Below are 15,621 nucleotides of genomic sequence, written 5' to 3'. Positions count from 1 at the left end.
CTCAGACAGAGCCATTTTCCTAAGTCCCCCTCCTCTGGCCAGGCCAGTTTCCGAGGGAAAGGTGGGCTTGACTCCATCTTGGGGATTGTGCAGGAACGGAGGCTCCCCCAATAACCTGGGGCCCTCTGGCTTCTACGATGTGCCCTCACGCTGAGCCTGTGCCTAGAGGCCTGGAGCAGGCAGAGCGGCGGGGAGCAGGGGAGGAAACAGGCAGGGCGTGCGGTGCGTGGACCACGCTCACCCGCGCCGGCCCTGGCACGGCAGCCTCAGAAGCCTGGGTCTAGGTCAGTCCTCGGTGAAGTCCCTGTCTATGTCCATGTAGGGCTCCTCGATGTAGCTGACAAGGGCAGAGGGCGACTGGCGATCTGGGTTCAACAGGATAGACACTGTCTCTTTCCAGTATGAGAAGCTGATGCAGGAACTCTGTGCGAAGAGAGAGGGGCTGGGGGATGCCTGGAGGACCCAGGCCGAGCCCGGCACCCCGCGGGGAGGACCTTGGTAAGGGGACAAAAAGCAGCTTGCCCCGTGGCCCAGGCAGGGTCCACGCGCCCGCGTGCCACTGCCCACCCACCGCCCGGCCAGCTGGGGCACTCACGTTCTCCAGGCAGGTGCTGTCCTTGTCCTTGTGCAAGTAATGCTGCTGCCAAAAGCGCAGCAGGTTGTGGAAGTTGTTGAGCAGGAAGCCGGGGTACTTCTTGCTGTGCTCCATCCGCTGCAGCAGCCGCAGGTACAAAGGCAGCCGCTCCTTCCGCCGCGCCAGCATCAGGATCACCAGGCTGGTGTTGAGGCAGCTGACGTTCTCCTGCAAAGCCCAGGCAGCAGGCTGGGTGCGTGCCGGTGGAGTGCGGCGGCCCGAGCTGCTCCTGCCAAGCACTGTGCCCACTCGCCACCATCCCACCCTGATCACATCTGTCCTCGTCTTAGCTTGGAGCGACTTCTGGAAACCTCGGTATCCTAGCAGGGCTGGGCACGTTAGGTGTGGCCGTGAGGCTCGGGAGGAAAGACTCCGGGCCGTCTGTCTTCCTGAGCACCCCTCCCCTACCCAGGCCTAGCCCCTTGACAGTGTTTGTCACAGGACAAAGAGCCACCTCTGAGAGGCACTGGTGTTGCCTCCAGTTCAGAAAATAGGGGTGTGAAGATTGGAGAAGGGAAGACTGTCCAGATACCTGGAGGGGTAAAGATAAAGGGTGCTGGGGAAGAGCACTGGACTGGGAGTCAGAAAAAAATAGTGCTAATCTTGATTCTGCCCTGACAGTCTGCGATCTCAGGAAATCTGCTACCTCACCTTAGGCCCTGTGAACGGGGCACGGGGTGAAGCCTGGGAAGCTGAGGGTGGGGCCGCAATGGCCTCCCGTCTGCCTCACGTGGCTGGGCCTCTTACCTGGGTCAGCGTCTGCACGTGGATAATGTTGATGAGGCGGAACAGGAAGGACATCTGTGTGGGGACCTGGGATATGTAGGCGAGAAGGCGGCACTCGGACAGGACTTCAGCCACTGCGGAGAGAGGCAGGGGTGGTAGCATCAGGCGCGGGCCCAGGGCTGAGCCACCTGTGCCTCTGGCTAAGCCCTCCTGGATCCTGATTCTGCAGCTGGGAGCCTCTCTCAGATGAAGAGGACAAAAGCTGCTGCAGCGGCGACACTGTTCCCCACCAGGCAAAGCCCCACCTAGTCCTTGGGAACCAGGCTTGGAGCAGCCATCCCGGAGCCCACGCTGCCGGCCTGTACCAGACCTAGCTCTTCTCCATGGGAGAGCATGTGTTTGTAGAAGGACAAACTGGTGATGCTAATTAAGAAAACTGTGAAGGACAGTTCAACCCGTTTCCCAGACCTCCTAACTTCACTAGTTCCCCACACATCTCACACGCGTGTCCACACCCACTCTCGAGCGCGGAGTGGTAGCTGCCCACGCCATGGGGCAACAGCTGACTGCACCAATGTCCGTGTGGCTGTTCCTCTGAAACAGACCCCTTGGGGCAGAAACAGGAGGCCAGGGGCTAAATTACCAAATGAGCAGGATACGACGACTGTTTTTATCTTTTGGTACTGGGTCTAGACTCAGGGTGTTCTGCCACTGAACTCCATTCCCAGCCCCTTTTACCTTATTCTGAGACAGTCTTCAGCTTCCCAGGCCATTGAACTTGTGATTCTCTTGCCTCAGCTGCCCCAAGTAGTTGGGATCATAGGGATATACCATGGCCCCAGCACCGGGACACTTCTTACTACCAATGACAGTGACTTTGACAAGGGATAAATGTCTTTTTGGAGGGGTTCAGAAATTTGTGAGAGCCTACTGGATGCCACAGACTCCCCCCACAGTACAAAAAAACCAACTGAGTGCACATAAACAGGGACGTGTGCATACGACTCCACACCTCGGCACAGCTCAGCCACTGTGCATGTTCAGAAGGACCGTGTCCTGCTCACCCAAAGGAATCCCATCCCAGAAGAGAGCTAGGCATGGTGGCACACATGTGTAATCCCAGTACTTGGGTGGCTGAGAAAGGAGGATTGCAGGTTTAAGACCAGCCTCAGCAATTTAGCAAGACTCTCTGCAACCTTTCAAAACAAAAAAGTAGCTTGGAGGCAGAGTGCCCCTGAGTTCAATCCCCAGGCTCCCTTTCTGGAAAAAAAAAAAAGGGGGGGGTTTGTTTTTTGCGTTTATGTGGCAACAATGGCCTTTTTTCCTTGATCAAAATGTCGCGCATGCTCATTAAAGGAAGCACAAACAATAGAGAAAACTCAAACAGCTGATTAGAAAGCCAACCAGCCAAGACCTGCTCCTCCAGGCTGCTCCACTCATCTTGGAGTCCTGGCCTCTTCTCACCTTTCATGTCTACCTGGTTTTCAAATCGGTCTAGCGACAGTGTGACACAGCGCACCAGCATGTTGGAGTCCACCAGGGAGCTGTTGATCTGCTTCAGGAACACCTGGAACTGGAGCGGGAACAGCGCTCATGGGAGGCAGCAGGTGGCTTGTCAGGGTGCAGAGTGGGTGTCCCCAGCAGGGGAAGGCAGGGAGCCTCTATCCCAAGAGCAGCTTCCCCACCTGGCGGCTTAGTCTCGTACTGTTCAGTGGGATGCCAGGGTCCTCTTTTACTTCGACTGGCCTCGGCTGGGTTTCTGTCTCATTCCCCAGAGTCTAATAAGCCAGGCGAGTTCCCGTCCTGAGCTTCCCGCCACCCCCAGCCCCGGAGTTTACCACCCACTCACTCCTACTCCTACACCCCCACGCGCAGCCCGGATTGTATTCCAGGGTTCAGTCTGAAGACTGCCACTAAATTCCAGCGTGCTCCATAAAGCCCACACTTCAAGACTGCCAAGAAACTCATGATCCATGCTACAGACTGCACGCCCTGCGAGTCATACCTTTGCATCAGTGTTGATGTATTTATTGAATCTCTTGAATGCATCAACGTTGAACTTCATCAGCTCCCCCAGGAGGTCAAAGTAGCTCTGGAGCACGTCCCTGGACTTGCACTCGCTGTCCACAATGCAGTACAGGATGTGCTGGTGAGGAGGGCAGAGCGAAGGTGTGGCTGTGGCTGGCCCCACTTGTCTCCCACTGGGGGCTGGCACGGAGCTCACACTACACATTTGCCTGGGGCAAGCCTCCAGGTCAACGGAACCTGTCTAGATTGTTCTGTGAGGAGCTGGTGGCTCCAAGCACAGGGCCAGGATCCCCACTCACTGCCCAGGGTTCACAGCTGTAGCCTCTGACTTGCTCTGCGGTCACCAACAAGACCCGAGCTCTCCAGACCCAGCATTGGCCACTCAAAGACATGACCCATGGTTATTTTTGTGGTAATAATAAAATTGTTTATACCAATATCAATGAATTTTTTTCAAGAACATAAGGCCAATTTAACTCCCTGATAAAAGTTTTCCATAATAGTTAAAACTGTTTCCAACATTTTCCACTTTCTTGAAGTTAAATTGATTTGATCTTTTTTTTTTTTTTTTTAAATGGGTCTAAGGATGGAACCCAGGGGCATCTGACCTTCAAGCTATACCCCCTTCCCTATTTCTTCTTATTCTGAAACAGAGTCTGACTAAGTTGAGGAGGGCCTAAGTAGCTGAGGCTGTCCGTGAACCGCGATCCTCCAGTCTCAGCCTTCCAAATGCTGGGATTACAAGCGTGGGCCACCATGCTCAGCTGTATCAAGTCTTCTTCACATAACTTTTTTTTTTGGTGGCACTAGGGATCAAACCCAGGGGCATTCTACCTCTGAATATGCCCTCAGCCCAATTTTTATTTTTATTTTGAAACAGAGTCTCACTAGGTTGATGAGAGTGTCACTACTTGCTGAGGCTGTCCTTAAACTTACAATCCTGTCTCAACCTCCCAAGTACAGAATTACAAGAAGGCACCACCACACCTGGCTTTTAAAATATGGCTTGTTTTGGGGTGTGTGTGGTACTAGGGGTGGAACCTAGGGGCTTTTCTACCTCTGGGCTACACTCCCAGACCTATTTTATACTTTATTTGGAATTAGGGTGTCTCACTAAGTTGCTGAGAGCCTTACTAAGTAGCTGAGGCTGGCTTTGAACCTGCACGATCCTCCTGTCTCAGCCTCCCAAGTGCTGGAATTACAAGCGTGGGCCACCACACCTGGCTAAATATAACTTTTATAATTCATGGGTCAGTTTCTTATCCATATCAATTTTTAAAAAATGAACTATAATTTGGCCATCCCCACCTTTTAAAAATTTTGCTTTTCCTACAAGCTATTATTCAATCAAGGAAAATTAACTTTTAGTCAATATCAAAATATCCTTAGGGTCAAAAGGCTTTCTTTTGCTAGGTAGCTCTAGGCCCTTATCCTCCCCACAGCAAAAAACCCACTGAAAACAACACAATTCATCCTCATCCTTCAGAGACTGCATGGGGCTCAGGACAGGGAAGCAGGAGTGAAGCTGGGGAGGACAGAATGGCCACCCTAGCTCCTCTAGGCCGTACCTCCAGAAGGCCTCGCTTCAGCAGAAACATCTGGTCTGCGTAGGACGTGGTCCCTCGGAGGAAACTCTCCACAGCCCGTGCTTGCCAAAACCTGCAACCCAAACGTTTACCCCTAACCCAGGTGGCTAAGGCTGCCCTCTCCTGGCCTAGGTTAGACTCCTCCAGGGATTGGGAGATGTTTGCTGCCCTTTCCTTTATTCTGCAGACATTTACTGGACATCTTCTGGGCTTTGGGCCTCATCCTAGACTTTGGGGATGCAGCAGTGACCTTGAGAACCCCCACCCTCCTAGGGTTGACAGCTCAGTGGGGAACAGTCTTCTATATGGCTCCAGCAAATCCCATATGAAAACATGCCAGGCTCTGCCATTTTAGAAGAATGGGAGGACGTGGAATTGGGGGCCAGGACGTGCATGGGAAGCAGAGGGCAGATGTAGACAGACCATGAGTGCACATGTGCTGGGTGGCCTAGAAGAGACATGGCCGATGCTGATGAAGTGGGCCAGACAGCTGAGCTGGGATCCATGACAGGAAGTCCGGGTAAGACAGGCCGAGGTGGCAGAGACCTACTTGGGACGGAGCCTCCTGACAGCTCCACACCCATCCCTGCTGGGTTTCCTCTTGCCCACAGCTCTGAGGAGCCTAGGAACTCTGAGCAGGCCTCCCTGTCTGTGCCCACCTTCCCGGCCCCGGGAAGCTCCAGCTCCACTCTTTTCCATATTGCATCAAAGCAGGCGTCTTTTCACGTGTCTTTCTTATGGCCCCAGGGAGCGCCACACAGCAGGGTCTGAACCCCATGTCTCTCCACCTTCCCAGCACCAGAACACAGCAGGCACCGGGAGTGTTGGGCCCCTGCCACACTCCACTGGCCTGCAGCAGCAAGGTGCCACTTAGCTGCTGAGCCACACAAGGCCAGGCAGCAGTCAGCCTTCCACCTTCAACAGGGACTGCATTTCGAGGGTGCTGGGGGCTAAAGGAGGTGATTCTAGCCACTTGGGAAACACCTGGCTCCTGGGCCTTCCAGGAGTGGCAGGTATGTATCCTCAGGCTCACCTGAAAGAAGACTCGGCAGGCTCCTTCTTCATGACCTGCAGCAGGCGGGTTAATAAGCCCCTCTTCCCATCACACACCAGACTCCTGAAACAGAGACAGCACTGCAGATCCGAGAAGGACAGGGCCTTGGGCTGCATGCCTCCGATGGCTCAGGTAGATAAAAAGCCTCGGGGACGTTTCCAAGGTTGCAGGGCGCTCTCACGCTCCATGTGGGTCCACAGCCCCCAGAGACTCCCACAGTCATTGGATGAACCACCACAGCCTTCCCACACCTCAGGCCAGCTTCCCTTCCCAGATCCGCTGGCAAGAGGCCAGGGCACATCCAGAGCCAGACCAGGCTCAGCAGTGCCAGAGGAAGGGCCATTTCCACAAGCAGGTCTGAGAGCCTGACAGGATAAGCCAGATGAGGCACAGTCTGCCAACGAGGCAGGCCCAGGCCCTCCCTGCCCGGGTCCAGCTCTAGCTGGGCGGCTGGCAAGCACCCACTCGGCTTCCTATCCACGAGCCAAGGCAACAGGTGAGGCCATGACATGGGCCATCATGGCGGAAGGAAGACGGCTGCACTGGCAGGGCTCTTAGGCCCTTAAACTCTATTTTCAGGCAGAGCAGCTCTGATTTTATCCCCTGCAGACACATCAGACCTGAGCTACGTTTAATTTCATCTGAATGAAGAGTCTGCTGCTAGTCGGGCGTGGTGGCACATGCCTGTAATCCCCACACTTGGGAGGCTGAGACAGGAGGATCACACGGGTTCGAAGCCAGCCTCAGCTACTTAGTGAGGTTTTCAGCAACTTAGTGAGACCCTGTTTCCAAATAAAATATAAAAAAGGTCTGGGAGTATAGCCCGGAGGTAGAAAGCTTCTGAGTTCCACTCCCAGTATCCCCCCCAAAAAAAGTCTGCTGCCTTCAAGAGGAGGTGGGATGGGAAGTCATGGCTCCGGGTGGGCGCCGCCCTAACTCGGCTCCTGTGACCTGGCACTGCTACCCTACTCCAGAGACGAGGTGAGCATGAGCAGGTCGGAGGACAAGGGGTCGGGGGCAGCTTGGCATATGGCTGTGCTGGGCAGGAAAGGGGCCCGATGCATGTGGCAAGGGGAAAGGCCTTCTGGAGAGTGTCATATGACGACACTCGCTCTGAGGCTGCAGGGAGGTGACACGAGAGAGCGCAGGGACACAAACAGGTGCCTGGCAGCCTGGAGCGCGCGGGACTGTAGTGACGTGAGGGGCTGGGCACAGCCCCGTGTGGCTCACCATGAGCTCCGCGCACAGGACGCGGGGCTGTGGCCAAAGCTGCCCGCACCTGAGCTCACCTGTCAGTGTTGAGGACGGCTTCTACCTCGGGGATGTTGGCCTTGAGAGAGATGGCGCTGAGCTCATTCAGCTCCTGACTGTTGAGCAGCAGGTACTTGTTCCTGAAACAAGCAGGTAGAAGACAGCTGGGCGGCTGACAAGCACCCACTCGGCTCCCATCTACAAGCCAAGGCAGCAGGTGAGGCCATGACTCGGGCCATCATGGCGGAAGGAAGACGGCTGCACTGGGTTGGTACTGCTTCAGTGCACGGAGTCTCCCGCCCGCTTCCTGTGGGGACAGGAGACTAAGAATCCCCCGCCCCTGCCCCTCACCTCTCAGTGGCATGCTGCAGGAGGGCACCCTGGGCCCCACACCCACCTCTGCCTGCTACAATCACTAACTGGCTCCTTCCCTTTGCACCCCAGGCCCTTCTGTTGCCTGCTGGACATTCCTATGGCTTCTCAGAAGCACCTGCTCTCAGCGTGGTCAGTCACCTGCCGGCCTGCCATGGCACGCCCAGTGGCCACACAGGCAGACTCTGCAGTACTGGAGACTGAACTCAGGGCCTCATACATGCTAGGCAAGCTTTCTACCACCGAGGTATACCCTAAGTCTTGTCACTGCATTTAAAAAGCTTCCATTGCTTGTGTGTATGTGTGCGGGTGTGTGCACGCATGTGTGTATGACCAGGGATTGTACCTCCGAGCTACATTCTCAGCCCTAATTTATTTTTATTTTGAAACAGGGTTTCACTAGGTTGATGAAAGTCTCATTATTTGCTGAGGCTGTCCTCAAACCTACGATCCTCCTGCCTCAGCCTCCCAAGTACTGGGATTACAGGCGTGCGCCACCATGCCTGGCTTACCACTGCTTTCAAATACATAACATTCAGGGCTGTGAAGGTGGCCTGCAGGCAGGCCCGGGGTGGCCACCTCTGGAGCTGTACCGAGTCGTGCTCCCTTCTGCTGGGCGTCTGCACACGCAGAGCTCCGGGATGACCCCTCTTGCACTGTGTCTCCACCCTATTTGCTACTACTGACCCCCAGGCCTCAGAAGACAAATTAGTTCTGCAGCAAAAAGTCCCCGAGCACCCGCTGGCCAGTCATCCTTCCCTCCCAAATACTATGTCCACTTGTCAGCACACACCCATCCACCGGTGACATTGTCTGACTGACGCCTGACTCCTTCCTAGAATGTATCCTTCATGACGGCCACAGCTCTTCCCACTCACCACTGTTTCTCCTGAGCCTGGCACACAAAAATGTGGATTTAAGATGAAATCCAGGGACTCACTTCCTCAAACATCACCAAACAAAAACTACTTCTGTAACTGACTGGTGCCTTTGGCCAGAACAGCCCCACAGGGCAGGGTCAGATATGAGCAGAGGATAGTTGCCAAGTAGAGGCCCCTGGGCCCCATTTGTCCTTGGGCATGTTCTGCTAGCTTATGCAATTAGTTCCAAAAGAATTTAAAGCAACATTTAAAAATCAGAACTTGATTACCAGCACTGCAAAACAATAACAACAAAAGAAAAACAGGCCAGGCATGGTGGTGCTTGTAATCCCAGCATTTGGGAGGCCTAGACAGGAGAACCACGGTTCACGGGCAGCCTTGGCTACTTAGTGAGGTCCTTTGCAACTCGGTGAGACCCTGTTTCAAAATACAGGGCTAGGAGTGTAACTTGAAGATAGAATGCCCCTGGGTTCAATCCCCAGTACTACCAAAACAAACAAACAAAAAAACAGAACAAAAAACCAGGACCTTCCATATAAATCTCAATTTCTGACTTTTCCTGCAAGAAATTAATCAGCAGCTGCAGCAGGCTCCTTGTACATGCATAATTACTAGAGCCAAGTAGCCTGCTCTTCTTGCTCACAAGGGCAGGGGTCAGCTGCGATTCCTCCATTCCCTACAATGTTTTCCTTATAGTAGGAAGTCACTCTTGTACATTCTCCATTAAGGGTTAAAAAATAAAAAATGAGAGAATGAGAGGGAAGAATGTATCTCAAAAAAACTGGGTGGTGGGAGCACATCTCACTATAGAGGTGGACCAATCAGCTGGCTTGGCCCGCCTGAGACTGAGTGAGGAGGAGATGCGCTGAGTGCGGGGCTGGGGGCCAGAACTCCCACTTGCTCTTCTTAGGGACGCAGGGAGGGCTGAGGAAGGCTTGGCGCCTGGCGTGAAGGCAGCCTAACCGACTGGCAAGGGGAGGTGGCAGCGCGCTCTTGTCGCTCCCACGTCCTTCTCCAGGCAGAGGTCAGCGGCAAGGCAAGGAGGGGCACTCTCTGTCCCTGCAGCACACGCACAGACTTACTCGTGGTGGTCGCTGAAACTCTGGAGAAGCCTCAAAAACTGGATCTTCAAGGTGATGTCCTAAAACACATGTTAAAGTCACAGTCACAGTCCTCTTAAGGAAGGCAGCCAATGTCAGCCACTAGTCACTGGCCCGCACCTATGCTCTCAGCTCCTGGGAGGCTAAGGCGGGAGGAATGTGTGAGCCTGGGATTTGGAGACCAGGTGAGGCAACATGTGAGAGCCCCTCTCAAAATAAAGAAAAAAGATACAACTGAGGCTCTGGTGAGCCTGGACATGTCACTCTGCTTCTCTGAGCTTCTGTCCTCATCTACAACGAGGATTTCTCTTTAGTTAGAAAACCATCTAGTTGCCAGGCGTGGTGGCGCACACTTGTAATCTCAGCATTTAGGAGGCTGAGTCAGAGGATCATGGTTCGTGGCCAGCCTCAGCTACTTAGTGAGTCCCTTTGCAATTCAGCAAGACCTTGTTTCAAAATAAAAAATAAAAAACAGGGCTGAAGGTATAGCTCAGAGGTAGAATGCCCCTGGGTTTCATCCCCAGAACCACACACACACACACACAAAAAAAAAAAAAAAAAAAAAGAAAGAAAGAAAACTATCTAGTATCTGGGTGTGGTGGCACAAACTTGTAATCCCAGTACTTGGGAGGCTGAGACAGGAGGATCACAGGTTCGAGGACAGCCTCAGCAAGTACTGAAACTTTAATCAACCTAGTGAGACCCTGTTTCAAAATAAAAATAAAGGCCAGGCATGGTGGCGCACGCTTGTAATCCCAGCATTCGGGAGCACGTTCCTCCTTTCCTAGAAATCAGAGGCTCAGAGACTCAGTTTCTCATTCAAGCTCTCCCACAAGCTGTGGCACAAAGGCTGGCTCCCAGTTCATTCCTCTGCCTAGGGCACAGAGATTCACAAGGTACAGGGAGTTGCTGGCTGTACAAGACCAAAGCATCCCAAAGCCATTTTCTGATGCAGGCCATTGGTGGTGTGTGGTGCCTACAGGCAAACCCAGTACCAGGGATGGAACAATTGACTTCCAATTATAGGAACATAAAATATGATTTTCAGTTTCTGCTTTATTCTCCAAGAACAAGAGGTCAAGGTCAGCAGCACGTAATGAAGCAACTATTCCTAACAAGTAAATTCCCACATGTCCCCATGGTCCCTTGCTCACCGGGCTACAGTCACAGTTCTGGTTGTGACCATGGAGGACAAGGGCGGATGCTGAATGCTTCCTCCAAATCAGCTTGTCAAACAAATTATTGAGTCCAGGGATCAGCTTGAACTCTGCAATCATTCTGTGCACCTGAATGGGCGGAAGGGGAAAGCGTTAACAAATGTGCTTCAAAGTCTAGCAAAGCCTCATGCTCAGCACCACAACCATCTCTGGGATGAAGAACGCAGATTGCTGAGGTCTAAAGAAAATGCCCAGGTGTGCCCCACCCGACTACACACAAACACGCTTTTTAACCTGATTCATCACGCTCACAGTCACCTCCTGCCACACTGTGTGGATGGTCCTACGTCATGGCTTGGCTTCAGATAGTCCTGGGCTTCCTCTTAGCCTACCCTGTGGGAACTATGAAACCTCAAGCAAATCCCTTACTGCCTGCAAGTCCATCAGTCAGTAAGATAAAAAGATGTCTCACGTTTTATAGTAGGATCGCTGGCAACTGGAGGAAAGACACGAAGAGTAAAAAACAAAAGCCGAGCGTGGTGGCGCACGCTCGTAATCCCAGTACTTGGGAGGCTGAGACAAATTTTGAGGTTTGTGGCCAGCCTCAGCTACTTAGTGAGACCTTGTTTCAAAGAAAAGAATAAAATATAGGGCTGTGGTATAGCTCAGAGTAGAATGGCCCTGAGCTCCATCCCCAGTACCACAAATAAATAAAATAAATAAATAAATAGAACTCTATGAAGACCTAAAAAATGACCTAAGAGTAGAAAAGCCTTTCTAAAGAATTCTATATAGCCGGGCGTGGTGGCGCACGCTTGTAATCCCAGCATTCGGGAGGCTGAGACCGGAGGATCGCAGTTTGCGGACAGCCTCAGCTACTTAGTGAGGCCCTCTGCAACTCAGTGAGACCCAGTCTCAAATTAAAGAATAAAAAAAACTAGGGCAGGGGGTATAGCTCGGAGGTCAAATGCTCCTGGGTTCCAACCCCAGACCTGTTAAAAAACAAAACAAAACAAAAAAAAACAAAACAACAACAACAACAACAACAACAACACCCCACTACCTCCAGTACCAAAAAAAAAAAAAAAAAAAATTATATTAAACCTGAAAGCCAAGAAAAAAGACTGATTTCAACCACACAAAGCTCTTAACATTGTGCATGGAAAGACTCACAATAAGCAAAGCCACAGGTCAAACATAACAAATAGAAAACACACTGACAACTTGTATCACAGGCAGAGCACATTTCCTCTATGAGGAGTTCTGCAAGTCTCTTAAGACAAAAAAATAAATAAATAAATCCCACAGGGGTAATAAAATGGACAAAGGATACAGATAGGAAAATAGAAAGTTCTTAAATATGTGAAAAAAAACTTCACTTACAAGGATAAGAGAAATTCAAATCCCAATTAATTTTCCACATTTTCAGATGGGCAAAGGAGACAGTTTCCTGACTCTGGCATCATTTGGTAACTTGGCCACCTGGTGCATTCACATGTTGCTGGTGGGAGGGCACATCAGTATGAACTGCCCGGGGAGGGGGCGGCCTGACAGGATCTCTAAAAATTACAAACCCGTCTTCAACTTAAGCAGCAATTCCACCTTTGTTACTCTCACAATGACCTATGCAAATGATAAACGTCAGCTGGGCGTGGTGGCGCACACCTGCAATCCCAGTGCTGGGGAGGCTGAGACCGGAGGACCGCAGGTCTGCGGCCAGCCTCGCTACCTAGTGAGACCTTCCTCAACTTAGTTTCAATACTAAATTATTTTTTTGTGTGGTGCTCAGAATGGAAACCAGGGGCATCTACCTCTGAGCTACACCCCCAGCACAATCTTTTTATTCTTTATTTTGAAACAGAGTCTCACTAAGTAACAGAGGGCCTCAACAAGTAGCTGAGCCTGGCCCAGAACCTGTGATCCTCCTGTCTCAGCCTCCCAAGTACTGGGATTACAAGTATGTGTCACCACACCCAGCTTAGACATTGTTTCAAAATAAATAAAGTAGGGCTGGGGGTATAGCTCAGAGGCAGAATTGCCCTGGATTCAATCCCCAGTACCACACACACACAAAAAGATAAATGACATATTTATAATGTTACTGGAGGAAGCACTGTCTGTAATGCCAAAAACCAGATATAGCTTACATGTCTATCAATGAGGATTAAATAATAATGGTACATACACTTGATGAGATTCAAAGCACCAATAAAAAGTGCAGTGAATTGAACAACTGGTAACATATATATTAGGAAAGCAAGTATGAGCCAGGCGTGGTGGCGCACGCTTGCAATCCCTGCGCTTGGGAGGTGGAGAAAGAAGGATCGCGCAGTTTCGAAGCCAGCCGTGCTGGTTTAGGAGACCCTGTTTCCGAATAAAAAAGTATAAAATAGGTCTGGGAGTGTAGCCTGGAGGTAGAAGGGTTTCCAGGAACCCCACCCAGTACCACCAAAAAAAAAAAAAAAAAAAAAGAAAAGAAAGAAAAAAGAAAGCAAGTATGTACACACCGTATTACTGTGTCTTGGGTATGTGTGCATGTGTGTGTTTATGTGCATGCATGCGTGCTCACCCAAACTGGTACTAGAAACTGAACAAAGGGGTGCTACCACGGAACTACATTCCCAGCCCTTTCTTATTTTGGAACAGGGCCTTATTAAATTACTGAGGCTAGCCTTAAACTTGTGATCCTCCTGTCTCAGCCTTCCAAATGTTGGGGTTACAGGAGTGTGCCACCATGCCTGGCATACCACTAATTAATAAAAAAATTAATCTTTTTCGAAACTGGAGCTGGAACTCAGGAGCATTCTACCTCCGAGCAACACACACACTCAGCCCTATTCTTTTATTCTTTATTTTGAAACAGGGTCTCACTGAGTTGCAAAGGGCCTCACCAAGTAGCGGAGGCTGTCCGTGAACTGCGATAGTCCTGTCTCAGCCTCCTAAGTACTGGGATTAAAGGTGTGTGCCACCACACCTGGCTTAAGTTTGCTTTTATAAACACAAATAATCTCTAGAAGAAAGATCCACTAAAAACTGGTAAAATTAGCTGCTTCATGGAAGAATCGGAATGTTGCAGATTGGAGGGAAGATAGAATTTATTGGAACTAATCAGTATCAACTATGAGAATTATCTGCCTAGTAAATTCTTTTATGTAACATGAAACAAAGCTGTTCCTACCCCTTCTCAGGGAAATCTATGGATAAAGGTAGACTGCACATGAGGCTGGGAGCAAAGCTCCATGTTCAGGCAAGGATGCCCCAAGGGAAGGAAGCTCAGCAAGGCTGGCCCAAGCGAGGCCAGCGGAGGAGACATCACCTAACTCAGGCATCTCACCTGAGGTCTCTCCAGCCTACCACTTGCAAAACTAATCTTGTGAGATCAAACCTGGTAAAGGCACTGCCAGTGGTACTTCCATTCCCATGAATGTTCTGGACACAGAGGTCACAGTCTCTGGTCAGTGTGAGATACACAGGCAGCCCAGAATCTGTCAGACCAAGAGAAATGACTGGTACTGAAACTGCTGCTCAGGCCTCTGTAAAACCCAGCCTGGTCTACCCTACTCTGCCTAACTGGTGAAGGAAAAGTGTGGCTGACACCTGTGGCAGCCACCAAGACAACTGCCATCCTCTCTCAATCCAAAGAACCCTAAGTTCTGGCCATATCACAGTGACAAAAAGTTGGCAATCCAGTGGCCCTGAAAGTTCATCCAGTGAGAATGCTTCAATGCACAGACTAGCAACCAGGCTCAAGATACGGGGTGGGAGTGTGGGGGTGCACACCTGCAGCACCTGACCTTTGGGAGGCTAAAGCAGAAGGATCACTTGAGCCCAGGAGCTCAAGGGCAGCCTGGACAATATAGCAAAAAGGGTGGGGAGCTGGACACATTGGTATATGCCTATAATCCCAGTACTTGGGAGGCCAAGACAGGAGGATTGTAACTTAGTGAGACCTGACCCTGTTTTAAGATACAAAAAATAAAATAAGCCAGGCGTGATAGTGTATGCTTGTAATCCCAGTACTTGGGAGGTTGAGACAGAAGGATCACATGTTTGAGGACACCCTCAGTACGTAGTGAGACTCTCATCAACCTAGCAAGATCCTGTTTCAAAATAAAAATAAAATAGGGCTGGAGGTGTAGCTCAGGGATAGAACGCCCCTGAGTACAATAAAATAAATAAATAAGTAAATAAATAAAACAGCTCAGTCTCCCCCAACACAAATAGGTGTGTGTCACAGGGCTGAAATGGGCCTTCTGAGGTGAACCTGGGTCTCCTAAAATCCAGACCAGTGGTAGGTCTGAGGTTTCTACTGTTATACGTCCCTTTTACTTGAAAACACCAGCTTCTTTACCTGTTGGGCAAGCTTTCCTGATGAAATGCACTGTTCCTATGCTCAGGTCTAGCCTCTCAGCTGGCTCTGCAGTGGGAGGGTGGAAAGGCAGAAGGGGCTGAGTGCCCAGGCTTTGGGCCAGGGCAGCCCTGGGCTCACCAGCTAGCTCTGTGACTCTGGGCCACCTTTTACTTTGAGCCTGGGCCCCAGGATGGAAAATGGGGGACAATGAAGTTGCTGCAAGGGCTCGATGAGGTGATGTGGAAGCAGCTCTGGGCACTGAGAAAAATGACTACTATGTGGATCATTCTCATTAGCAGCAGAGGGATGAGACTGATGGCTTTTAGGGAGTGCTTCAGCTGAGGTCGGTCACAGAACTTAGCCCAACTATACATTAACAAGGTATTTCAAGCTGGGCATGGTGGCACACACCTGTAATCCTAGCGTTTGGGAGGCTGAGACAGGAGGAATGAGGTTCTTGAACAGCCTCAGCTACTTAGTG

At 51.1% G+C, this 15,621-nt stretch overlaps 1 protein-coding gene across 1 annotated transcript in view; it reads right to left on the bottom strand.

Moving 5' to 3' along the window:
* Nucleotides 1-285: 285 nt before the first annotated feature.
* TRPC4AP (transient receptor potential cation channel subfamily C member 4 associated protein) overlaps nt 286-15,621 on the bottom strand; it is a gene marked incomplete at both ends in the record, with an annotated part of 77,121 nt that continues 61,785 nt past the window's right edge. Inside the window, 10 exons of the mRNA XM_080716407.1 lie at nt 286-423; nt 596-802; nt 1,382-1,494; nt 2,825-2,933; nt 3,366-3,506; nt 4,957-5,047; nt 6,008-6,091; nt 7,318-7,419; nt 9,615-9,673; nt 10,787-10,918. Of these exons, the coding sequence (XP_080572533.1) occupies nt 286-423; nt 596-802; nt 1,382-1,494; nt 2,825-2,933; nt 3,366-3,506; nt 4,957-5,047; nt 6,008-6,091; nt 7,318-7,419; nt 9,615-9,673; nt 10,787-10,918 (1,176 nt within the window). The remainder of the gene's footprint in view (nt 424-595; nt 803-1,381; nt 1,495-2,824; nt 2,934-3,365; nt 3,507-4,956; nt 5,048-6,007; nt 6,092-7,317; nt 7,420-9,614; nt 9,674-10,786; nt 10,919-15,621) is intronic.

Source organism: Muscardinus avellanarius, assembly GCF_963383645.1.
Source record: "Muscardinus avellanarius genome assembly, chromosome: 19".
Taxonomy (NCBI): Eukaryota; Metazoa; Chordata; class Mammalia; order Rodentia; family Gliridae; genus Muscardinus; species Muscardinus avellanarius.
This window is presented reverse-complemented; position numbering and strand designations above follow the sequence as displayed.